This window comes from Sturnira hondurensis, unplaced genomic scaffold (assembly GCF_014824575.4).
Source record: "Sturnira hondurensis isolate 20B ecotype Veracruz unplaced genomic scaffold, ASM1482457v3 Scaffold0013931, whole genome shotgun sequence".
NCBI lineage: Eukaryota > Metazoa > Chordata > Mammalia > Chiroptera > Phyllostomidae > Sturnira > Sturnira hondurensis.
Genome location: NW_028086562.1, coordinates 486,020 through 510,667, shown reverse-complemented (window position 1 = coordinate 510,667; position 24,648 = coordinate 486,020). Strand labels below are relative to the sequence as shown.

Genomic DNA, 24,648 nt, shown 5'->3' with positions numbered 1-24,648 from the left:
ATCAAAGCAAAAGGATTGAAAATGTGTGTCCCCACAAACACTAGGGCACAGACATTGCATACTTTTTATGTCCCCACAAAAACTAGCGTGATCCATTGTAGCTGGAAGTGGGATTAAAATAAACATCCACAAACTGCTGGACATACTAAGTAAGTTCACCGTTCAATGGACTATCATCCATCTGTAAGAAGGAGGGAACTCCTGACACATGCTGCAACATGCCACAACATGCCACAACATGGGTGATTCTTGGGAACACCATGCAAGAGAAAGAGGCCAGTCACGAAAGGCCACATATGATGGGATTCCATTGCTGTGAAATGTCCAGAGTGGGCAAATCCACGGAGACATGGTGTAGACAAGGGGCTGCCGGGGGAAGAGCGGATGGGGAGCGATGCTGGTGGGAGTGGGGTGTTTTTTCGGAGCGGTGAAAGCGTGTTGGAGTTCATGGGGATCATGGTACCGCCTGGGGAAAATGCTAAAACTGAATTGTCCACTTCCAATGGGTGAATTTTATGGTATGTGAGTTGTGTCTCACTTGACTATTTTAAAAAGAAATCCTTGTATTTCTTGGACATTTTCAATAAATCATGTCAATTTATTTTATGTAGGGTTTTTGCAAGTTCATTTCTAAAACTAGCCTCTAATTTTCTTCTGAAATGTCCTTTTTGCCCGATTTTAGTATCGAGCTTCAGCCGTGAGACCGAGGTGGGTAGTTTCCCCGGCCGTTACCCCCTAGAACGGTTTCTATGAAACGGCAGTCACTTCCCCTGAGCGTGGTGAAACTTGACCTTGGAGCCTGTGCCTTGGGTGGGGCGGAGGCACGGGCTACGTCCTCTGTGACCACCACTTCCAGCAGTCTCAGTGATTACTACCAGCAGACTCCTACGTTCTCCACCTTCTTGAGTTTTTTAATGAATTCACGTTCTTCCAAAGGATTGCCCACTTATGCAACATTTATTTATTTATTTTTATTTTAAAATTCTAATTGTTGTTCAAGTACAGTTTTCTGCCGTTTACTCCCATCCCAGCCCACCCCCCCCCAGTGCTCCCCACCTCCCTCCCATTTCCACCCCCCACCCCCATTTGTTGTCCATGTGTCCTTTATACTTGTTCCTGCAAAGCCTTCCCCTCTTCCCCTGAAATTCCCTCCCCACTTCCCTCTGGTCACCGTCAGCCTGTCTGTTGATGTAACATTTAAATTTTCTAGCAAATGTCTATTCATAATATGACCTGTTTTTTTATATTTTGTGTGCAATTACGGGCCTTTGAGTCTTTAAAGTTTTGTTCATTTATTTTTAGAGAGAGGGGAAGGGAGGGAGAAAGAGAGAGAGAGAAACATTGATGTGAGAGAGAAACATCAGATGGTTGCCTCTCACGCGTGCTCTGACCTTGGATCGACCCACAGCCTGGGCACATGCCCTGACCAGGAATTGAACCGGCGACCCTTCACTTTGCAGAACCTCGCCCAACCCACTGAGCCACACCAGTCAGGACAAGCCTTTTGATTCTTAATACTGTTATTGGTACCTCTCTCCTTTTTCTTCACTAACTCTTATAAGTCATGTGTTTCCCTCTATTAGACTTTCAATGATTCTTTCCTTCTGACACATGCAATTAAGACAAGAGACTTACCTGTTAGTGTTGCCTGAACTGTAGAAAGCTTTGAGTTGTAGCGTTTTCATAGCTTATTCTAAATATTTAGTAATTTCTAGTTTTTTTCTCCTTGTATATTGTTTGAATTGTGAAAGTTTGCCTTTTTTTTAAAGCCTATCTTAAAGATCACTTCTGCCCTGACTGGTATGGCTCAGTTGGTTGGGCATTGTCCCACAAAGCAAAATGTCCCGTTTCAAGTCCTGGTCAGGGTGCGCGCCTCGGCCCCAGGTTTTCATCCCTGGTCAGGGCGCACACTAGAGGCAACTGATGGGTGTCTCTCTCCTGCTCCTTCTCCCCCCTTTCCTTCTCTCTAAAAATAAATAAACAAAATCTCTAAAAAAATCTTCTCAATCACTTACCCTATTGTCAGAGAATATGGTCTATATTATATAAATTGCATGCATTTTACAGAGATTTCTTTTTTAAAATATTTTATTTATTTATTTTTAGAGAGAGGGAAAGGGAGAGAGAATGAGAGGGAGAGAAACATCAATGTGCGGTTGCCTCTCCTGCGCCCCCAACTGGGGACCTGTCCCACAACCCAGGCATGTGCCCTGACTGGGAATTGAACCGACAACTGTTTGGTCCACTGAGCTACACCAGCCAGGGCTATAGAGATCTCTCTATAGCCCAATAGTTGGTCAACTTTTACTAATGTCCTAAATATACTTGAAAAGGGTATATAGTATCCAGTAATCAATATTTAATATATGTATTATATGTATATATAATGCATCATATATATTTGAGTTATTGTGTTATTCAAAGTTTCACCATTAATTAATTAGTGCATTTGATATATTGACATATTTACTTTAAAACTTTAAAATATTTTTCTGTTTAAGGTAGAGTAGGGAGACTGTATTTTTTTTCCTTCAGATAATGTAAAATTTAGTTGCTTTGGTGTTGTGGATTTTTTGTGATAGGTCATGAGCTAAAATATTTCCATGTGAGACCCCGTCTCCGCGCTGGGGCTGCTGGTCAGAAACCCGTGGGTCGCCCCCGTGTACTTGAATCAGGCAACGCGGGGCTCCGCTCCTCACTGGGCTCCGGCTCTGCCTGGGTCTGGAGGGCGCTGCGCACGGACAGGGCGCCCCCTGGGCCACAGGCCTGAGGCGTGTTCTCCAGGACTCCGCATGGACACCGAACCCCGTGCCCAGAGGTTCGTCTGTCTGAGATCTGTGCCTGTGGTCGGGCCCTGGGGAGGGAGGTTCTGCACTTGAGGAAGCAGTAGGCAGCGCCTGATGACACCTGATCCCAGACAGGTAAGAAGTGACGTCACGTTGGCGGGTAACCCCTGTGCAGGCCCTCGGGGCACCGGCTCCTGCGCGCCCAGGGCAGCGCCCCACTCGGCCATGTGGGGCCTCCCCCAGGGCCCCCTCTCTGGCCCCTCACTGCATACCTCTGCTGTGGTTTGCACCTTGACTGTTGCAGACTAGACTGCCTAGAACATTTCTAGAAGGCTGACCAAATACAGGCTGTCATGCCTCGCATGGCATAATACAGACCATGTGTAATTAAATTAGAAGGGTGGTGTTCAGAAAACGTAGCTGAGGGGACCCCACGGGGCTAACGTGGGGGAGGCGGCACTCCCCCTTCCCTCCCGGGTTCAAGAGCAACTCTCTGCAATAAACGGACCGCCGACAGATCAGCCGGAGAAAGGGCGCACACCTTCACCACGGATGATATTGTGTGTGCACAGGGCACCAGCGGACACCGGCAGCCCCCAGAGGAGGGAAGGCGCGACAGCTGACAGCCCACCTTTGCGGGGCAGGGGGAGCAAGTGGTTTTCAGGGAGACAGATGGGCCTTTAGGAGAAGCGGGGCAGGGAATGATAGTCAGCGGCAGCGTCCGTCTGGGTGTGGGTCGGCTCTGGCCTCCTCTCCGGTGATGAGAGTCCACCTGCCCCTGGTCATGAAGCTCCTGGGGGGGACTGATGGCCCCCGAGCCGCTCTCACAGGACCTGTGTCCGTGCAGGTGAGGGGCTTTGGAGAAAGCCTCCCGCCACACTGGCTGTTTTTCGGATGACATGTCCCTGCGGCCCACTTGGGGGTGGTGTGTCCTGAGGGCCGCCCCTGCCAGCATCCAGCTGTCTGTCACCAGGTTTGGAGGCTCTGTTACTCTGTCCCACGAGGTGTCCTCTCCTGAGAGCACATGTCCCCGGGTGTCCCCTGCCCGGGGCCTGTGCCCGGGGCACCGTCCTCACAGCGACCCACGCAGGGTTGGCAACCTTGCCTTTCAGTCTGGCTAACGTCAGAGGTGCCGCTTGATTTGGAATTTTTATGAACTTGTTTTGTTCATAGCTCCCAACTGGCCCTCTATTCCGTCCACCTCCACAAGGCAGAGGAAATGAAGCCTTTTATGATGTTTCCCTCATTTTAAACTGGAAAGTTGGCAGCGACGGGGCTTCAAAGTGAGTCGGAAAGTCTGTGTCGGGCTGGCAACGTGACCCTCCTGAGGATGAAGGACGTTTACAAGTTTGTTTATAGAAAAGGACAGACAGAGCTGGGCTGTGTTTACTCGGCCGGTGTTGGAATTCAGACGAGACTAGCAGATGAAATCTCATCCCCGCGGTTCTCACCGAGGAATGGTGCCTCTGGTGGAAGGTGTGAAGTTCAATGACAGGAGTCAGCCTGGGGGCGGGGGGCGGGGGGGAAGCGAGGAGGGGAGTCGACTTGAATTGCATCAGGATTTGGTTGCTTTACTTCCAGAGCGGACGTTCCCCAGCACTGACCCTTTCCGGAAAGATCTGACGTTAGAATGTCGCAGTGTCCATAGGAAGCTGGCCACACGGGGCAGATGGAATCGAGGTGGCAGAACAGGGAGAGGGAGCAAAGATGCCACGACGCTGGCCGAGCGTGGCAAGGGTGGCCGGAAGCCCTGTCCTCCCCCAGAACCGGTCACCTGCAGCAAGGACATGGGGACAAAAAGCAAAGCAGTTAAGCTGCCTCAAAGCCACTGACTCCCTCTCAAGGTGCCAGGTACTGGTCTGAGCCTCAGGACACAGAGGTGTGCGAGGGGCACTCCTGAGTTCAAGGAGCTCCCCACTGACCCAGGAAGACAGGCAGGGACAGGGGACAGACGGCCTGGAACGGTGTTAGGGGCCGCGGCGGGGCTCGGACTCTCTCACTGGGCGCAGGAGTCTTCACTGTGTCAAGTGGCGAGGATGTCCACAACGCTGCCTTCGGAATGGGGGCCCCCCTCCCACGGAGGGCTCAGTCGGGGGGACCACAGGTCTCTCCGGCAGTCCCCAGGCTGCCAGAGGAGCCGGTCATCTGGGAGGGCCCCTGGGACAGGCCTCGGTGTGTTCCCCGCCCGGCACACCTGGAGAAGGCCCAGCACACACAGCGACCGAGGCCGTGGACTGTGGTGGAGGGAGAACTGGTCCCCTCATCGTCTCAGGATGAGAAGTGTTTTCTCAGTTTTTCACCCCACACCCCGAATGCTATCTGTTGTCCAAGAGAGAATCCGTCTATAACCGACAGTGTCTGCAGGCTAATGACACCTCTAGAATTAGTGAAGGCAACGATTCCAGCCACTTCCATAATGAAGACTCCCCTCGGCCATCCCGCCCTGAGAGCTGACCTCACCTCCGTGTGCTTGACGTGTGCTCGGCGAGTGCGCCAGCGTCCCCCGCCCGCAGAGGCTGCCTCTCCCCAGGCCCTGGAGTCATTTTCCATCTGGACAAGAGCAGCGAACGGCGTCACGAACTTCTCCTGGGGTGCTTCTCCGAGGAAGCAGACTTCCAGGAGGCGGTGGGGGCCCAGGGCTGTCCCCGCACCAAGTGCACTGCATCGACATCCCACAGCTGGTGGGAGGGGCTGCTGGAGGTCACGGCCACTGCTTCCGAACCCTGGGCCCTGGGGTGAGGAGTTGAGTCGCCTTTGAGGAGGCGGCCGCTGCCGTCCAGGGGCCTGCCGCACAGGTGAGTCTGACCTGCTGAGCCTCGCAGGAAAACAAGTTAAATGGGGTGAAAATCTCTTGAAGAAAGAGAACATCGTGGGCTGTGTGGGACCCTCAGCAGAACCCCGCTCAGCAGGAGCGACTGTTTTCATCAGAGAGGGGATCAGGGAGCTCCGGAGGGAGCGTCCAAGAAACAGAATCACAGTCCCGGTTCAAGGTCGGGGAACAATGAGGTGCCTGTCGGTTGGCAACTGCAATGTTGGGGCCCCGTGAAGCGGGAAGTGAGGGGGGTTGGATGCACTTGCAGAGGCCGGCCCATCGAAGGACAAAACAAAGCCGTTTAATTAATAGCGAGCGAGTGGCTCACTGACAGAGAGAAGTCCCAGTGGGAGGGCAGAGTGGAGATTTGGGGGGTGGGGGGTGCCCATCGCCCCTTGTCAGCCCAGTGGGAGTGAACACAAAGCCCTTTGCATCTGAAGTCTGGTTGTGGACACAGGCTGCAGCGAGGGGTGCAAGGGACCTGCAAGTTCTGTGCTGGTCAAGTTCAAAAGGCACCGAACTGATGCTGGGAAAATCAGATGTCGGGGGACAGTGCTGAAATTGTGCAAAAATTCAAGTAAGAGCCCAGAGTCACCAGAAAGCCTTCAGGTCCACTGCCGTATCCATCAGAGAGCCAGTCCCTTCCTGGACAACGAGAACTCTTTCGGAGGATCCTTCCAAGCCCATGGTCACTTCAAAGACCCTTCCGTAGTCCTGAGACGTGGGACCCTGTGTTTCAGAACATCCCAGCGACCTGTGAGAGCAGTGACCCGTGGGGACAGAGTTCGCCGCTGGGCCTTGCTGCTTAGAACATGGGGTGCTGGTGCTGAATATTATATTTCCAGAGACTGGGTGGGCGTGGCTGCTCTCGGACCCATTTTTATTACAAAAGTGGCACCTGATCGTTGTCAAATGTCAGCCACCCTCACAAGAATGCGGCAGTGGCGGAAGTCGAAGGTCGCTGTCACCTGTCCCCGACACCATGACCCAGGGGAGACACTCTCGTGGTCCAGGCGTGTCCTTCCGGGATCCTCCTTTGCACACACACACCCTGTGGAAATGTGGGCCTTTTCCCCCTGCGAGCTTCTAGGTCTAGAATCAAGGCCAACAGCTAAACGTTCCTTTCTCTCGAGCGCTACTGCATAACCTCGGGCCACTGGGAACTGCGATCTAACCCTAACCCTTCCTCTCAGGGAAAACGGCCCTGCGCCCCGCCGAGGGCTGGAGTGGGGGCCACATTTTCACACATTTTCAACCCGTAGTTGCCGGGAATCTGCACTGAGAAAACCAAGCCCCCGTCGGGCTGGGATCTCAGGGCCCATCGGCTGCTGAAAGGCGCTGCTGAGGCCTGGCCCGAGGGGCGGCCCGTGGGCCCGGAGGGGCTTGTTCAGACCGGCTCAAGCGTTTGATGATTTCTGAGGGAAACCCGAAGGGAAACAGTCCACCAATTTCATCTGAAGCTAGGAAGACAGAGGGCACCACCGGTGAAAAGAAGTTCTGGAACCGAGGGGTGTCCCGTTTCCGAGCCCATCCGATCTCACAGGAGCTCAGCTCCCCGAGGTGTGGCCACAGTGCCATCCGCCCAGAAGCACTGGGATGTTTGGTCACCTTGCCACCCCAGACATAATCAGAATCTCTGGTGGGAACAGCGACAACCCTTTCTAGAAGCTCCCCAGTTGGACCTTAGTCCCACCAAAGTGGGAGAACCCTTGTCTTCGAGAACAGAAAGCAGAGCCCTGTCTTTGTTCCCTAGGGCTTATTTCGGCCACCCCGTGGCAAAGGAGCCATTTAGGCCAAAGAGATGGGAAGGTGGCCCATGGGGTCTCCCAGCCTGGGCCACCGGGGCACCCTCACAGCAGTGAGGGCGAGTGAGGGCGAGGGCGAGGGCGAGGCTGCCCGGGCGGAGGAGGTGCGGTCTTCTGAATCCAGAAAAAGCAGCTTTGGATGCTGCCATTCTGTCCCTATCAGTTAACAAGTGGGGAGTATGGACTGAGCACCAGGTACGGGCTAAGCATCGTGGGGACCGACAGACTTGCTTGGGGACTAAAGACCAATAGAAATGAAGCATCGTCAAGGAGAGTAAGCCATGGGTACAAGCAGCTGGGAGGAGACACTAGAGCGAAGGCCAGGCCTCGAGAATTGGTAGGACTGGGACATCTCCCTGGAGAGCCTGCAGCCTGGGGGAGCCTGCAGCCCCGGGGTGAGCGGAACATGTTGGAGGACGGGCCTGGGTCTGGGGTCAGGAGAGCAGGTTGTGCAAACTGGGGAGAGAAGGAAGTCCAAGTGGACAGAAGGAAGGGGGGGTGTGGCGGGGACCCGGAGAACGAGGCGGGAAGTTCAGGCTTCACGATGGGAAACGGCCACTGGACCTCTTCAAGCAGACGTCCGAGGAAGCGCCAGCCTACCTGTGCGGCAGAGAACCGGCCACCTTCCGAACGGAGGGGCGCCCCTGTAGAAGCCAGTAGTGCTCATACCCCAAATCTCTGTGGGCTCCTTTGTGCCACCCGAGTTTTTCCTTGGTAATTAATCGAGCAAGGAGCAGAGCTGGGGGAGGGAATCGAGGGTTTTGGTTTTGGACTGGGTACGTCTGAGATGCCTGTTACGTATCTCCATGGAGAACTGTGGTGGGCGCCTTGAGATGGACGGGAAAGCCCAGAGGACCGAGGGGGCCCAGCGAGGGGATGCAGGGTGGAGGGCCCACGGCGACCGCTGCCTCTGGGACCCTCCCAGGCCCTGCTCCTCTGCGCTGGGACCTGCGGCTGGGCCGCTTTCTCATGCGTTTTCCGTCTCCGAAGACCCGAACCCAAGCCTTGAAACGTGGCCAAGCCCCGGGTCCTTGTCTCCAGCTCTCAGCCATGTTTCTTCACGGGGGTGTCTCACCAAAGCATCCAACTCAATGATAATGGAAATACAATGTGTCAGAACCTGTGGGACACACTGAGAGCCGTGATTTTCAAACTTTGTCATCTCATGACGCACATACACTGATAACTAAAATTCTACGGAACACCGAAAATATATTTTGGCCGACCTGACCAAAAACATTAGGTATCATTTTGACTCATTCACACCAGATGGCTATTATTGTGTTGGCTGTTTTCATTTTTTTTATTTGCTAATCTAAGGGAAAGGAGGTCAGCGCCCCTGACTAAAGAGTCAGGTGTCGCCTATTTTAAAAATGCTTGTGGCGCGCCGGGTGAAGGTTCCTGATTGAAAGGCGTGTTTAGAGAGAAACATACAACTTCTAATGCTCAGATTAGGAAAGAGAGGTGAGCAAAACGTCAGTAACCCAAGTGTTTGTCTGGAGAAGTTAGCAAACCAAGAGTGAATGCAACTCAGAGAAAGTTCAAGGGAAGAAGAAGTAGTAGAGAGAAAAGCAGAAATTGATGGAAAAGAAAGGGAGAGACTGTCCTTACCCTATGACAACACGTCTGTTTCCACAGAAAAGCTAGAAGGGTCTAAACAAGCATTAGTGAGCGAGCTTGACTGGATGCCGGATGGAAAGGGAATGTGGGTACTGGTCTGGCTCCGACCACAGCCGGCTCCTCTTGGCCGCAGCAGTTGGGACGATCAAGTGCGGGCTCTGGCCCCACAGGGTCTCCGCGAGGAGGGCCCGTGTTTCCACGTCAGGGCTCACCTTCCTGCAGAGCCGGGGTGATGAAGGCCCCTGCCAGCCGGCGTCCTTCCGTCTGTCCAGACTCGCAGAGCACAGCCCCTGCTGCTGTGCACAGGTCGGATGAAGGAGTCGGTCTGCCAGCAGCCGGGCCGTCGTGCCTTGGAGTCTACGCGCAGTGCGGTTGGAGGGCCGGAACCCCGTGGCTCTGTCCCCACAGGAGGAGGCTCAGGCTGCTGCTCGCCCGTGGGGGACTTCGGCAATCGTGTCTGCGTGTGAGCATGCACAAGTGTGTGTGTGTGTGCGTGCTCATCGGTGTGCACACACGCCGAGTGGAAAGCACAAGTGAGCCCTCACCCGGCCTCTGCGGGAGACAGGAGCCTGGGGAGATGCGGCCCTGGGTTCGAGTCCCTGCCCCCATCCCCACGGTGGCTGTGGCCTCCCCCTCAGGCTTGTGGGTCACAGCGGGGATAACACCCCATTCACACACTAAGGATGATAAAAACTTTAACACAGGGTCAGGCCCAAGATCTGGTACTAAAACTAACGTTACTGACCCCAAAATCGCGTGGTCCTGTGCTTTGCAGAAAAGAGAAAGTGTATTCACAAAGCAAAAATAAGAATTCCGCCTTAGAGCCACGAGTCCTGGCCGGGTCAGGAAGGGCTTTAGAAGCGCCCTCTGCTCTTCCTTTGGCTCCGGAGGGACTCGCGGGTCCTCCCCAGCCAGCCGCCCGCCCGAGCACCGCTGCTCAGGCCAGGAAAGGTGGGGCTCTTCCACCACCTCGTGGACACCCCGAGAAGGCAGGTGAGTCGCCGCGGGCCCGGGAAGCCAGCACCCACTCTTTCCCCTCGGCGCTCCCGTCTCCGCAGGTTGGCTCAGCGGGTCTGCTCCGGGGTCCGCAGCACCTGGCCGGCCTCCTCTGTGCCTGTCGCCGAGCTGCGCTCTCTCATCAGCCGTCCCCACTGCGGGCTCAGAGGGCGTAGGGTGCGGGGCACCCCAACTAGGTCAAACCGGGTGTACAGCTGAGTCCAGTCAGATTATTGGAACATTCCTTTTGGGTCTGACTTGGTCTCTTTAGGACAATAACGACCTTCCTGGTCTCCATTCTCCTCATCCTTTCTGGCTCGGGCTCCTGGGACCTCCTGGTACTGTGTGCCCTGCAGGGGCCCCTGATGTCCTGTTAGGGGGGGTCCTGCCTGGCCCTGTGGACCCTGCTGGGGTCCCTCGCTAGTCCCCACCTGCCTCCTGGCCTGTCCGTCCTTTCACACCATGGTGAAGGGTAGTGTCCCCTCGGTCGTCTCCCCAAGGGGCCACTGGGCCATTTCAGTTCTGACCCACCACGGCCTCTGACTCTGCCTCCACTTCCCTCAGCCCCGCAAGCCAGGCGGCGACCCCTACATTGGTTCTGGGCAGCTCCTCTCCAAACAAGTTCCTTTCTGAACTGAGGGAGCCCTGAGCCTTGGCCCTCAGGGGTCGTCCCAGCGCCACCTTCCACTGGGCACCCCTCCCCCTCCCGTCTCTGCCTGTCTCCCTTTTGTCCCCTCCTCACCCTGCAGGTCTCCTTCCTCCCCTGCCTCAGTCACAAGGAAAGGTCGTCCACATGGGGGAAGGTGTGGGGGAGCTGGCCCGAGAGTTCAGATAGGAGGGCTCGAATTCTGGAAGTTCTTCTCACTTTGGAAAGTTCAAAAAAGTCAAAGGAACCTCTTAAAAGTCTTTTCTCAGCCATGCCTACATTTCAAGCCTTCTCACTTTCTGCAAAATCCCATTTTGAATATTAGCTTTTGCTTTCATAGCTTTCTGAATCATCTCTCCCCCTGTCCCTGCACCCCAAGCAGATAAAAACTAAAAAGGTGGACGACCAGCCCACTTCCTCCCTGTCCCTGGGTATGTGTGGCCATGTCACTGAGTCCTCAACAACGGAATGTGAGTGGACCGTGGGCCTCTTGCAAGCCTGGCTGGCACCGAGCCAGGGCAGGAGGTCCCTTTACCAGCAGGGACACCCTTTGGATGTCACATGGGCCAAAAGTAAGCACCTCCTGTGTTAAGCATCTTAGATGTTGAAGTTTATCAGTTACATAGCAGGTCATTTGCGTGTAAATACAAAACAAAACATATTGATATTTTTTAAATGTCTGTATTACTCTTGTTTAGAGAAAAAATAAGATAGAAACAGTTCTCAGGGGACACATCCTCCAGGAACGGGCCAGTAACTGTCTCCGATCCTCAAGGCTTCATCCAGGGACTTGGCCTTGGCCCTCAGGGGGCCAAGATGAGGGCCACACCTTCCCTCATCTGCCACACCTGCCCTGCTGATGACGTCCCTGTGCGGTTTGGCTTCCGCCAGCTCCCCTTGCAGGTGGTTTGAGAAGCATGGCCTCCGATCTCCAGATCCAGGCCTGCAATGGCTGGGATAGCCCGTCGTACCGGTCCTGTCCCAGAGCCAGCCTTCGACTTCCACCCCAACAGCCAACCTGCTCTCCTCCCATTCACCCCAGGTGCTCAAACTGGGAACTTCTTGGCACCTCCCTCTCTCTTCCCCACACCCCTCACCTTCCATCAACACCAAGTCCTGCTGGTTTCACTTTCTAAATGCCCAGAGAATTCACCACCCCCCCCACCCCCCCCACCCTGCACCGTCACCCCCATCCTCTCCCAAGTGGGCCGTTTCCTAAGCTCCTACCCGGCACACCCACCTGGTCCTCCTGTCCCTCCAATCTGTTTTCTATCCTGAGTGCTGATGGGACTTTACACAACATGAGTGTGATTACTGTCACTCGCTCTCCCACTTCTAAGGTGCGTCTTGTTCTTACAAAATGTCAGCAGCTCACTGGGCTGCAGGCTGGGCCCAGGCTGCCTCCCTCGCTCCCCGCCTCTCCCTGGGCCTCTGCATTCCAGCCCCACTGGCTTCCTTCAGCTCTGGGCTCGCCATTCCCTCCCCCTCCCCTGTTACAACACTGCTGTCCCCTCCACCTGGAACGGGCGACCCTGCCTCCTCAGCTTTGGTGCACTTCCCAACTCCCGCTTGTCCTCAAGGATGGAGGGTCAACTCCCCCTTGTAAGTGTCCATCAGCCCCACGCTTCCCCTCAGTAGCAGTCTCTGTGCTTTCCCTGCAGGGCACCTGGTCAGTCAGGGTGTCGTCCGCTCAGCCCCCTTCACCACCACCCCAGGGCCTTTGCACTTGTCCTCCCTCTGCCGGAAGGGATGACCTTCCCCAGACATCAACAGGGCTTAGCCCCTTCCCTCCAGCAAGCCTTTCTTCAGAGGCACCTTCCAGGAGAGGGCTCATCAGCCCTGTTTTTAAAACGGCCACAGCACCCCCTCCTCCAGCTCCACACTCCTGAGCCCCTTCTCTGGGGAGTTACTGTCGTCTCGCATCTTATTCATCTTTTGTCTTTTTTAATGTGTCTCTTCCTCTCTATAATGTCACGCCAGGGGCAGGAACTTGTATCTGTTTTGCTCATGGCCTTGATCGCCATGTCTCCAGCCCCTAGACTGGGGTCTGACACATCTGATGAGTGAGTGAGTGAGTGAACGAGGTGTAACAGTTGTGGGCAGAGCTGCCGTGTCCATCTTGTTCATGGGCACAGTGCCCAGATCATGTAATACTTTTAGGGACCCATGAAATTGGTTCATTTATGTTAAAATCAGAACAAACAAGAAGGAGACCTCTTAGGCGGGGGGGGAATGAACATAGCATTAAAAATTCATCTGTAGACCAACACGATTGTAAAATAAATTGATTTTTTTTTCATAGAGGGGCTTGCCATGGTCGGTGTGAGTGCCTCCGGCCGGGGGGAGTCACAGCAGGCCTGTTTCTGGGGTTTCCCTCCGGCAGGGTCGGGGGCCAGGGGGTGGCCAGGCGAGCGCGAGGTCCAGCATCTCCGCCGCGCCGGCGGTGCCGCTTTAAGGATGCTCTGCGGGTACCAGCGGGGCTCGAGGATGCAGCCGTGACGTCAGGGCCCCGCCCCGCGGGTGATGCTGCAGCGTTGGTGGCGGCGGGGCTGGGGGCTGCCGGGCCGGCCGAGCTGCGCGCGGGGCAGGCAGGAGCCGGACCTCGGGGAGGGATGCCTCTTGGCTCGCACCGCAGGTACCCCGGTTCCTCCCGCGCGCTCCGCACGGCTTCCGGCGTGGTGCAGGGAGGGAGGCGGCGTAGGCCCGGGCTGATCCGGGCGCCGGAGAGGGGCTGGAGGTTGGCACGGGGACCTTTGTTCTCCCGAATGTCCCCTTAGTTAAGTGACGGATGGAGACCCCGTCGGGCCCCTCTGGCCCCCGCTGGCCCCGTAGCAGCTGGGTCACATTTCTCTCTTCCCTGCTAGGAAGGAGCAGGAACGCCGGAATCTGCCCCCGGCTCCTGCTTATTGGTGCCGGAGGCCTGTTCCGAGTCACCTGGGCAGGTGTCGTCAGCTTCCGGCTCACTTCTCGCTGGAGGCCCGAGCCCTCGGTTGGTCGGGGAGGTTTATAGCCTTTTTCGGCATCTCAGGATGAAGATGATCGCCAATGCCCAGGCGGTCTGCCGTTTTGCCAAGCGGTCACGAGCTGAATTTGAAAGAGGAGGCTCATAGCAGTTGAGTTCACTCTGTCCGCGACGACAAATGACTCAGATCATCTCGGGGTTACCTGCAGGGGGGCGCTTTGCCGCTTTACAGGGAAGCAGTGTCAGGAGCGGATGGAGCCCGGGTTCCACGTGCGCCTGCCCAGGGCTCCCGGGGTCAGGGGTCAGGCAGCGGCCAGCCTGCCGCGACAGGACCAGGCCGTCACCTTCCTGCCCTCCATCCGGCCCGCAGAGCCTTTGCTGCTCTGGGGGTGGGGGGGTTCCTAGAAGTATTAACTTTGAGAAGTGGGAGGAACAGTGGGCAAGAGACTCGTCCCCAAGGGACCCCGTGGTGGGAAGACCGGCTTCGTGTAGAAGAGAAAGAAAGGAGGAAATGAGCTTGGCTCGTGGCCGGGAACTTGGAAGCAGTTAAATCACACAGACATTGTTTATTAGTATTAATCACTGGCTGCTGAGGCTTCCCATGGCGTATCTGGGGGGCCGGTTACTTGAAACAGCCGCCAAATTCTGGAAGCACAGTGGGCGGGGCATGTAATCGTGGGGGTCCAGCATCCCCCTAAATTTTTGTTTTTGGACCGAGTGAAATAGCCATCTACTACGATCAGGGGAATATTGACAGAGGTGCGTCGCAATTCTATTTCCTCATTTTTAATTTCACTCTCATTTTTTATGGCACTCAAAAATTAATTTTTAAACATTTCTCTTAGCCTAGCTTCATGGACAGCTTTTAACAAAACGTGTTTTTCAAATAAAGCGTGGTGATGCGGCCCCACATTGGAAGGCGAACCCCATAGTGAGGACTTTTCCGACTCAGGTGTACACCAGGTGGAGGCCGTGCCCTGGCCCGCGCCCTGGCCCGCGCCTGCTGCAGAGGGGCCGGGCAGAGAGCTGGGCGCGCATGGGGACGACGACGTCGTCCCGTCTCAGCGAGGGACTGGGGCTGCCTGCATAGCTCCTGTGGAGTCCAGTCCGAAAGGTCCCCCTTTTCAAAAACACGTTTCCAGCACAGGCTGCTTAGAGCCGAAATTCTTCCCAAGGGGGGCTCTTGGTTCTTCATTCCAAAAGGAAAAGGAGGGCTTCCACTGTGCGTGCACTTGGTTCACGGGTGAAACGCCAATAGGAAAGGGGCAGGTGGAGGACAGGGGCGTGGCCCCTGAGGCGCACGTGGGGCATCGAGCGCGCGGGTGGAGTCCGGCCAGGCTCTCCCCGCACCTGTGCTGAAGGTCGCCTGGACTTTCAGGGAGGGAGCCTGTGCAGCGTCCCCGCGGGCAGGGCGCTCCCCGATGCCAGCAGCGCCCGGGTTTTGATGGCAAACCAGCCAATGGGTGGATTTTTCTACAAGGTGCAAGGGCCTGAGCTAGACCAGGGGGAACATAAGGCAGTTCGCATTAAAATTTTGTCCATCTTGATTTAATCTTCCTGTATGAATTATATTTCTAATCAAGTATTACTTGTTTACATAGTGATTAAGTCCATCTGTTCTTGTTTGGGAGAAGAGGGGGGTGGTTTCTAAGGTCACGAGATAAGCCACTTATAGGAGGGAGAGCAGACTGAGTCTCGGGCTATGTCAGTCCCTGTCGCCTTGGGGTGACATCCATCCCCCAGCACGTCCTCAAGGCCTTCTGTGACCAGCTGATCCCTTCCTCTCTCACTGCCCAAATGTTGTACGTGACCTTCTTTACATGGGCGGTTCCCACTGCGTAGCGTGCCTCCCCTCCACTCGTCTTTCATCTCTGGGAAATCAGTGTCTTTGTGCTCAGCACTCGGCTAAAGGGGAGAATGGGTGGGTAGATGGGTGGAAGGCTGAATGGGTTGATAAGGGAGCAGGAGGCTGGATGAATGGACAGATGGGTGGATGGGTGGGTGGACGGATGCATGGATTCATGGAAGGACCAATGGCTGGATAGATAGATGGATGGATGGATGGATGGATGGGTGCATAGAAGGACACACGGATAGATGGATGGGTAGACAGGCAGATGGATGTTTGGAAAGGTGGATGGTAGACCAGAAGATGGTTAAGCGAATATGTGGATGGAAGGAAGAGTGAGTGGGTGCAGGTCTTGAGTTCAGGGTCTAGTCTCAGGAAGGACTCCAGAGGGGTTTCAGCAATGGTTTCTTTGCGACTGGACCGCCCCGCCCCTCTTCTCTTGTCACCTGCCCTCTGGTCTCAGCAGCTTTCCTCCTGTGCTTCGTAAAGTCGACGTGGGCACCCCACACAGGCCAGCACACTAGAACACACTCCCTTGATACCACCTGCCATCTAGATTCATCTCACGGCAGTGGCTGGGCAGCTGGACGCCCAGGTCTCTGTGCCGACGGCAGACCCCGGGGGCAGGGACGGGGTTGGGGGCGGAGAGCAGGTTGCGGACTTGCCCAATCCAGCATTCACTGACAGTCACCCAAAAGAGAACTCCCGGCCACGGGCAGATCTCTCTCTCGCCTCCCTGGTTGTCCCCTCCCAGTGTGCTGACACCCAGGGTTCAGGGAGTCTGGCTTCCTTCTTTAAAGAGAGCAGTTTCAGACACTGAAGGACTCTCAGTTCCGAAAATGGACTTGACCAAAGATTCACGTATTCAATGGGCCCTGGAAGTGGGTCGCAGGTGGTGAAGTGGTGTGGTGTCTGAAGGGATCTCAGCTGCTCCCCCACTTCAGGGGTGTTTTTGTCTGACACCCACCCGCCCCATGGCACCTGCTTGGGGAACAGTCACTTTGAGTTTGAGCGTGGGCACCTGAGGGGCTGGCTGACCTCCCTCTGAGCCCGAGCCACTATCCGGCTCCATCTCTGGGCCACTCTGATTGGGGACCGAGGCTGGGTAACGCCACCCACAAGCAGTGGGATCTACTCTGAGGGGCACAGTGTGGCTCCCAGGTTCCCCAGTGTGACTCCACTTTTCCCGAATGGAAAAGGCAGGCGGGGTGCCCGTCAGGAGAGGGGGGGGAGGCCACCTAGAAAAGTGAACTGGACGTGGAGGCCTTGGCGGGTGCGTAACTGCCGGCCTCCCACTGGGCTCTCCCTGCAGGAACGCCCACCGGCCCCCCCCACGATGATTCCCCCCGCGAGCTGCCCCCCTCCTGGAGAGGACCTCTTCCCCAGCCTGGCTCCTCGGGACTTCTGGAGGTCTCCGATCTCAGGCTACGGGGGCTCTGTGACCCGGCACATCAGCCACCGGGCCAACAACTTCAAACGCCACCCCAGGAGGAGGAAGAGCATTCGCCCCTCCCCACCCCCGCCCCCCAACACCCCATGCCCAATCGAGCTGGTGGACTTTGGGGACCTGCACCCGCAGAGGTCCTTCCGGGAGCTGCTCTTCAACGGCTGCATTCTCTTTGGCATCGAGTTCAGCTACGCCATGGAGACGGCGTACGTGACCCCAGTGCTCCTGCAGATGGGCCTCCCCGCCCAGCTCTACAGCCTGGTGTGGTTCATCAGCCCGGTCCTTGGTGAGCCCCGCTCGGCCTGGGGTGGGGGTGGGGTGAGGGGAGGCCTCCGGCCACCGCCGGGAGCCCCCACAGCCGCAGGTGTGGAGCAGCATGTGGGTCCCCAGGGGACAAGGGAGAAGCAGGAGAATGGCCGGTCACCCCCCATATTTTAAGTGACTGTCTAACCCGGATTATAGAACAGGGGGTTAGCAGCCCCCCAAGACTACCTCCACCCTGTGTGCTAACCCTGGAAGATCCACGCGGTAAAGCTTCATGCTGGGTCTGGGAGGTGCTGAGGTTTCTTGGATCCCGAGGTCACGGCCGCTGAGTGCCGTGAAGGGGCCTACATAGAGAATTTAGGGAGAAGCTGAATGACTCCAGGGGTCTGTGTTCTGTTTTCTAGCGTAGGGTTTCATTGCTGACTCTGAGTCGCATGACCTTACATTTTTGATGCCCCGGGGACATTTGAGTGCAGGTATTTCTGGCATGCGTTTGTCCCCCGTGCCGTGGGGACCCCAGCAGTGACCACCGGCCCACTCTGTTTCAGGATTCCTGCTGCAGCCACTCTTGGGTGCTTGGAGTGACCGATGTACTTCAAGGTTCGGACGAAGACGCCCTTTCATTCTTGTCCTGGCTCTAGGTCTGTTGTTTCGGAATTGAAATCAAGTGGGGGAAAGAAAAGGCCCACTGCTGCTTCTTAGGAAAATCTGAGAGCACGTTGACCAAAGCCACACCCAGAGAACTCCACGGGCATGGTGGCAGGGAGAACCCCTCCCCGGCCTGAGTTACCCGTGAGACTATCTATCGCTCTGGTTGTCTTTAAAAAGTGAGTTAGTTATGCTCATGTCCTTCCCGCTCTGCCTGACCACGTGAGAGCCCCCGGCCCAAGTCAAAGGAAATGTTTGGAGGGTCTGCAGCTGACTCTTCCAACGGGCTCTGGTTGCATATTGATTCAAAAGGAATTCTCGGGGCCCTAAGGATTCTCGCTGTACGTCGAGGGCTGCTGGTCCACACGTCCCCAGGTGACTGTGTTTCTCTCTCCTCAGGGGCATTGTTGGGCCTCTCGCTCCTGCTCAACGGCAGGGACATCGGCTCCGTGCTGGCTGACACGGCCACCGACCATAAGTGGGGCATCGTGCTCACCGTGTGTGGGGTGGTGCTGATGGACTTCAGTGCCGACTCGGCCGACAACCCCAGCCACGCCTACATGATGGACGTGTGCGGCCCCGCGGACCAGGACCGGGGCCTGAACATCCACGCGCTCCTGGCAGGTGAGTCCCCGCCCGGGGCTGCGTGCCGCCCCGTGCGCCCCCGATGGTCCCTTCCCCGGGTCCTGATCCACAACGTTAGCCGATGTAATTCGAATATGTGGATGAACACTGAAACGATTGACTATGTACATCTCAGACAATAGGTACCAACCATAATGCACATGGATGTAGCTGTATCATGGTGTCCATAGTTCATGCTTTTGTTTTTGTAGTTATGATGGTCTACGAAGTCTCCATGAGCCTTGAATGAGCCGATCCTGGACCATTGTCCATAGGACAAATACAGGGTTAGGTTCCTGCAGACCTGGGGTCACAGTTTCATCCACCGATCAATACAGAACCTTGTTTTACGTGTTTCTGCTGAGGGATGCTGTATTTCATGTGTATGAAATCTGTGGGTTCGTGAACATCGAACCTGGGCCGACAGCACAGTTCACATCTCGCGCTGTATTTTCTCTGGAACCTCGTCACGACTGCTCGCACTGAGGGAGACGAGATGCAGTGCATTGGTGCTGCACTTGGGCTGTTTAAAACAGCGGTGACACCCACAAAAAAAAGCACAGAAATGCAAAAATGGAGACCTTGAAAAGGGTGGTTACTTACAGTCTGAGAGTAGACACAAACACACAGAACATCATCTTCCAAACCTCAGCAGGGACCGTGTGGGCGGGGCGATTAAAAATCTCTGCCACTCTGCACGTGCACACAAGTGACTGGGGACTCAATGGACTGGAGTTGGTATATCGACTGGGTTCCCAATCAGCTTTACTGCAAAGGTAAATTTGCAAATACAGAATCTGAGAATAATGAGAATCAACTGTGCGTGTGTATACGTGTGTGCCACACACCTACGCTGTCCTTAATGGCAAACATGAGAAACATCCCTGTTAAAGTCAAGCCCCATGAACACAGGTGTGGAGGGTCAGGATTACCTCCGCTCGCCTCTCTTGCTGTGCATAGGGAAACCGCGAGGGAATTGACCGCAAAACACTGGGAGAAGTTCGTATGATATAAAAACTTCCAGCCAAGATGGATGCGTAAGTAGGCACACGTGCCTCCTCACTGAACCAAAAGAAGGACAACAACAAATTTAAAAATAAAAAATAACCAGAACTGCCAGGACACTGAATTGTATGGAAGTCCAACAACCAGGAGGTTAAAGAAGAAACATTCATCCAGACTAGTAGCAGGGGACATGTGACAAAGCAGCAGATGGAGGACCGGGTGGTCCCGCATTTGCATGCAGATAAACCAGGAGGAACAACTGGAGAATGAGACAGACCATGCAACCCAGGGTTCTAGTGCGGACAAATAAAGCATCAAAACCTCTGGCTGAAAAAACCTGTGGGTGTTGCGGTGGTGGGAGAAACTCCCGGCCTCACAGGAGAGTTCATTGGACAGACCCACAGGTCCTAGAATGTACATAAACCCACCCACCTAGGAGTCAGCACCAGAAGGGCCCAATTTGTTTGTGGGTGGTGAAGGAAGTAACTGAAAGCCTGCTGAGAGCCCAGCGAGCAGCGTTATTCCCTCTCAGACCCCTCCCCCACATACAGCGACACAACACAGCCACATGGGTTGCCCCACTCTGGTGAATACCTAAGGCTCCGCCCCTTCCTACATAACAGATACACTGAGACCCCCCCAAAAAATGGCCCAGATGAAAGAGTGGATCAAAGCTCAAGAAAAAATACAACCAAGTGATGAGGAGACAGCCAACCTATCAGATGCACAGTTCAAAGCCCTGGTGATCAGGATGCTCACAGAACTGGTTGAATAGGGTCACAAAGTAGAGGAAAGAATGAAGGCTATGAAAAGTGAATTAAAGGAAAATGCACAGGGAGCCAACAGTGATGGGAAGGAAACCAGGACTCAAATCAATGGTTTGGACCAGAAGGGAGAAATAAATATTCAACCAGAACAGAATGAAGAAACGAGAATTCAAAAATATGAGGAGAGGTTTAGGAACCTCCTGGAGAACTTTAAACATTCCAACATTCAAATCATAGGGGTGCCAGAGGAGAGGAGGAATAGCAAGAAATTAAAAACTTACCTGAAAACATAATGAAGGTGAACTTCTCCAATCCGGCAAAGGAAATAGACTTCTAGGAAGTCCAGGAAGCTCAGAGAGTCCCAAAGAAGTTGGACCCAAGAAGGAACACACCAAGGCACATCATCATTAAGTTACCCAAGATTAGAGAGAAGGAGAGAATCTTAAAAGCAGCAAGAGAAAAGGAGACAGTTACCGACAAAAGCGTTCCCACAAGACTATCAGCTGATTTCTCAAAAGAGACCTTACAGGCAAGAAGGGGCTGGAAAGAAGTATTCCAAGTCATGAAAGGCAAGGACCTACAGCTAAGATGACTCTATCCAGCAAAGCTTTCATTTCGAATGGAAGGGCAGATAAAGTGCTTCCTAGATAAGGTCAAGTTAAAGGAGTTCATCATCACCAAGCCCTTATTATATGAAATGTTAAAGCAACTTATCTAAGAAAAACAGTAAGAGCAAAACTATGAACAGTAAAATGTCAACAAACTCACAACTATCAACAACTGAACCTAAAAAGACAAAAACAAACTAAGCAAACAACTAGGACAGGAAGAGAATCACAGAAATGGAGATCACATGGAGGGTTATCAGGGAAGGGGCGGGGAAGAACGGGGGAAAAGGTACAGGGAATAAGTAGCATAATTGGTAGGTACACAGTAGACAGGGGGAGGTTAAGAATAGTACAGGGAATGTAGGAGCCAAAGAACTTACATGGATGATCCATGGACATGAACCCACTGGGGGGTGGTGCTGGGGGCATGTGGGTGGGAGGAGGGTGCAGGGTGGAGGGGAATAAAGGGGGAAAAATGGGACAACTGTAATAGCATAATCAATGATATATATATATATATTTTTTAAAAGATGATATAAAAGTCATATAGTCCTGGCCAGTGTGGCTCAGTTGGTTGGAGCATTGTCCCGTAACCAAAAGGTCTCCACCAGCTCAGTTCCCGGTCAGGGCACATGCCTGGGCTGTGGGCTCCATCCACCACGGGGTCACCTACGGGGCGGGCAGCCGCTCAGCGTTCCTCACATCAGTGTTTCTCTCGCCCTTCCCTCTCTCTCAAATGAGAATAAAATAAACCTTTAAAAATTAAAAAAGTCATATAAAAAAACAGTACCCCTAGCATTCCTATACAAAAACTCTGACTCTTACAAAATAAGATGAAAGAAAACAGCCTGGGGCAAAACAGCGAGGGAAAGGGATTCACCTGTAAAAATCAAGGGAAAGACGTCACAAGTCATGTGCCAGACCTGGGCGAAGAGGCCGGCGGCCCAGTGGTAGAGACAGAGGCTCTGTGTGGGTCTGGGGCCTGCCCCCCTGCCCCCCCCCTTGTCAATGGTGGGACACTGGCCATGTGCTCAGCTTCCCCAAGCCTCAGCCACCTCTTCTGGCAAACACTGCCGTTCACCCGGGGTTTACCCACGTGTGTGGCTGTGAGCCCAGGGCCTGCCGCCTGGGTCTCGGCCAGGTTGGTGCTGGGGTTTGGAGGGAGGAAGGGCTTAGCTTTGACTGTATACTCTTCTGTACTGTTTCTTTTCTTTTGAAAAAAAAATATGTTATTTATTTATTTTTAGAGGCAGGGAATGGGAAGGAGAAAGAGTGGGAAACATCAATGTGTGGTTGCCTCTCATGTGTCTCTCACTGGGGACCCGGCCTGCAACCCAGGCATGTGCCCTGACTGGGAATCGAACCTGCGACCCTTTGCTTCACAGGCCCATGCTCAATCCACTGAGCTACACCAGCCAGGGCTGTTTCTTTTATTTTTTTGTATGTTAAAATACACATAACAAAAAAGTTTACCATCTTAGCCATTTTTTAATCTTTACCTGAGGATATGTTTATTGGTTTTAGAGAGAGGGAGGGGGAGAGAGAGAAACACCCATTGGTTGCCTCTCATATGAGCCCCGACCAAGGACCAAACCTACAACCTAGATAGGACTCGAACCTGTGACCTTTTGGTGGGTGGGATGATGCTCCAATGAATTGAGCCACACTGGCCAGGGCCTGATGTTTGGTTTCTTAACTGTGAGACTGTGTCTCGTCACTCACTAATTAATAAGGTGTATCTCAAATCTGACCTTGATTTAGGGTCCAAAACAGCAATTGTCTTCAGAAGGGGTAGTGAATGGGACAGGTTAAAATGAATAAAAGAGGGACCTGAAATTCAAAGACCCGGAAGGACAGCCTGGGACGAAAGAAGGAGGTTCTACAGTAAAACCGTTCAACAAATGGACTCAGTGTCGGGTCCCACCTTAGGGAAATGTAAAGGGTGGTGGCTGGGGCACTGGGCGGGGGGAGACACCCCGCCCCGCCCCGCCCCTGCCCTGGGATGCACGGAGCTGGGCTGCGGGAGGCAGTACTTCGGGAGGTGGGGGTGGGGGGTGAACCAGCTGGCACTTGCCTGCTCCCTGAGGCCATAGAAGGCAGCAAACAGGGACAGAAGGACCTGACTCTTACAGCCCTGCTGTTGCCTGGAGGCTCAATTGCCCAGAGCATTGGCCACCCTTGGTCACAATTAGGGGTGACTCTGTGAATGGTGGTCATGCTCGAGGATGTCACTGGGCGAGCAAGGCTGGGCAGCCGCAGGAATTCCAGCATGCACACGTGTCGAAGGGCGCCATGTTCATGTGGCAGTGAAGCTGAGGGTCCGGCAGACCGGAGGGGAGGTGTGACCCAGTGTAGACTGTCACTTTGGGTGTCCCTATAAGGGTACATAGAAAGTGGGGGTACCAGGTGGGCAGGTGGTCATCACACCCTGGCAGAGGCCCTGAGGGCGGGTTGGGGGTCCCCCAGGGGCCCCTCGGAATTCTACTCTCCTTCTCACTGTCTTGGGGTTTCGCTGGGACAGATGGCACCCCCGGGTCCTTGGAGTGGGTTTAAGCCCCTTGGGAACCACCTTCCTCATGGCCTCCTTCCCGAGCCCGCTTCTCTCCCCAGGTCTCGGAGGAGGCTTCGGATACGTGGTCGGGGGCGTCCACTGGGACAGGACCAGCTTCGGCAGAGCCCTGGGCGGGCAGCTGCGCGTCATTTACATTTTCACCGCAGTCATCCTGAGCGTCACCACCATCCTGACCCTGCTCAGCATCCCCGAGAAGCCCCTGCAGCCCCCTGGCGAGAAGAGGCCGGCCATGAAGAGCCCCAGCCTGCCGCTGCCACCGTCCCCGCCCGTCCTGGGCCAGGAGGGTGCTGGTGACACCGGGCCCTGTCCCTCGGACAATGGCCTATATGCCAGCTTCTCCAGCCCCATCTCCCCACTCAGCCCCCTCACGCCCAAGTATGGCAGCTTCCTCAGCAGGGACACCTCCCCGACGGGGCTCAGCGCCTTTGCCTCGTCCTTTGCCACCTCCAACATCGACAGTGTCCTCATTGACTGCTTCACAGGCAGCCAGGACAACTACCTGGCCCTCCCGGGCAGTGTCCCGAGGCCGGCCATCAGCGTCAGCTTCCCCCGGGCACCTGATGGCTTCTACCGCCAGGACTGCGGCCTCGGGGAGAGGCGGGAAGTGGCCCTGATGACCAGCAGTGATGGGGATGTGCTGAGGGTGGGCTCCCTGGACACCTCCAAGCCACGATCGACTGGCATCCTGAAGAGACCCCAGACCTTGGCCCTCCCAGACGTGGCCGGAGCAGGTGGTCCCGACACCAGCAAGAGAAGGAATGTGACCTTCAGCCAGCAGGTAAAAAGCTGGGGGGGGGGGCAGGGTCAGAGGGCACCATGTGGTATTGCCCCCTTATCAGTTAGATGGCAAAGGGAGATTGTTGATCTGGAAAGAGATTCCCGGCCATCCTGGGGGTGGCAGAGGCCCTTGGATCTGGAGAGACTAGCCTCAGGGACCTTTGGGTCAGAGCAGAATCGGGGTGCAGGAACCTAGAGCTGCAGCTGGACGTGGCAGGCGCTTTCAAACACCGTTACATTCGCGGAACAGTCCTGGAGAGCGTTGGTTACAACACTGTGCATTTTGGTAGTTTCCGGCATTTTCTCATAACGTCCACTGCCCACCTTGGTCTCGGCGCCGCCATCTTCCTGAAAGACAGAATGGAGGGGAACCCTGGCCGGTGCCCCAGGCCCCCACCTCCGTCCTGCCCTCGTGGCTCACCTTAGCCGACTGTCCCGGGGGCCGTCAAACTCTAGACGG

The 24,648-nt window shown here is 55.0% G+C and overlaps 1 protein-coding gene across 4 annotated transcripts in view; it reads left to right on the top strand.

The window, feature by feature from the left end:
- Positions 1 to 9,842: 9,842 nt before the first annotated feature.
- The window catches only part of SLC45A1 (solute carrier family 45 member 1), a 24,599-nt gene continuing 9,793 nt past the window's right edge, over positions 9,843 to 24,648 (top strand). Inside the window, exons 1-5 of one of the 4 annotated variants that reach the window (XM_037062036.1) lie at positions 9,843 to 10,016; positions 16,789 to 17,209; positions 17,736 to 17,828; positions 18,235 to 18,459; positions 23,450 to 24,189. In XM_037062036.1, coding sequence (XP_036917931.1) covers positions 16,813 to 17,209; positions 17,736 to 17,828; positions 18,235 to 18,459; positions 23,450 to 24,189 — 1,455 coding nt within the window. In that variant the 5' untranslated portion in view covers positions 9,843 to 10,016; positions 16,789 to 16,812. Of the gene's footprint in view, positions 10,017 to 13,196; positions 13,301 to 13,625; positions 13,837 to 16,788; positions 17,210 to 17,735; positions 17,829 to 18,234; positions 18,460 to 23,449; positions 24,190 to 24,648 lie in introns of those variants that run through there. The other 3 variants (XM_037062035.1, XM_037062034.1, XM_037062037.1) reach the window with 3 other exon arrangements.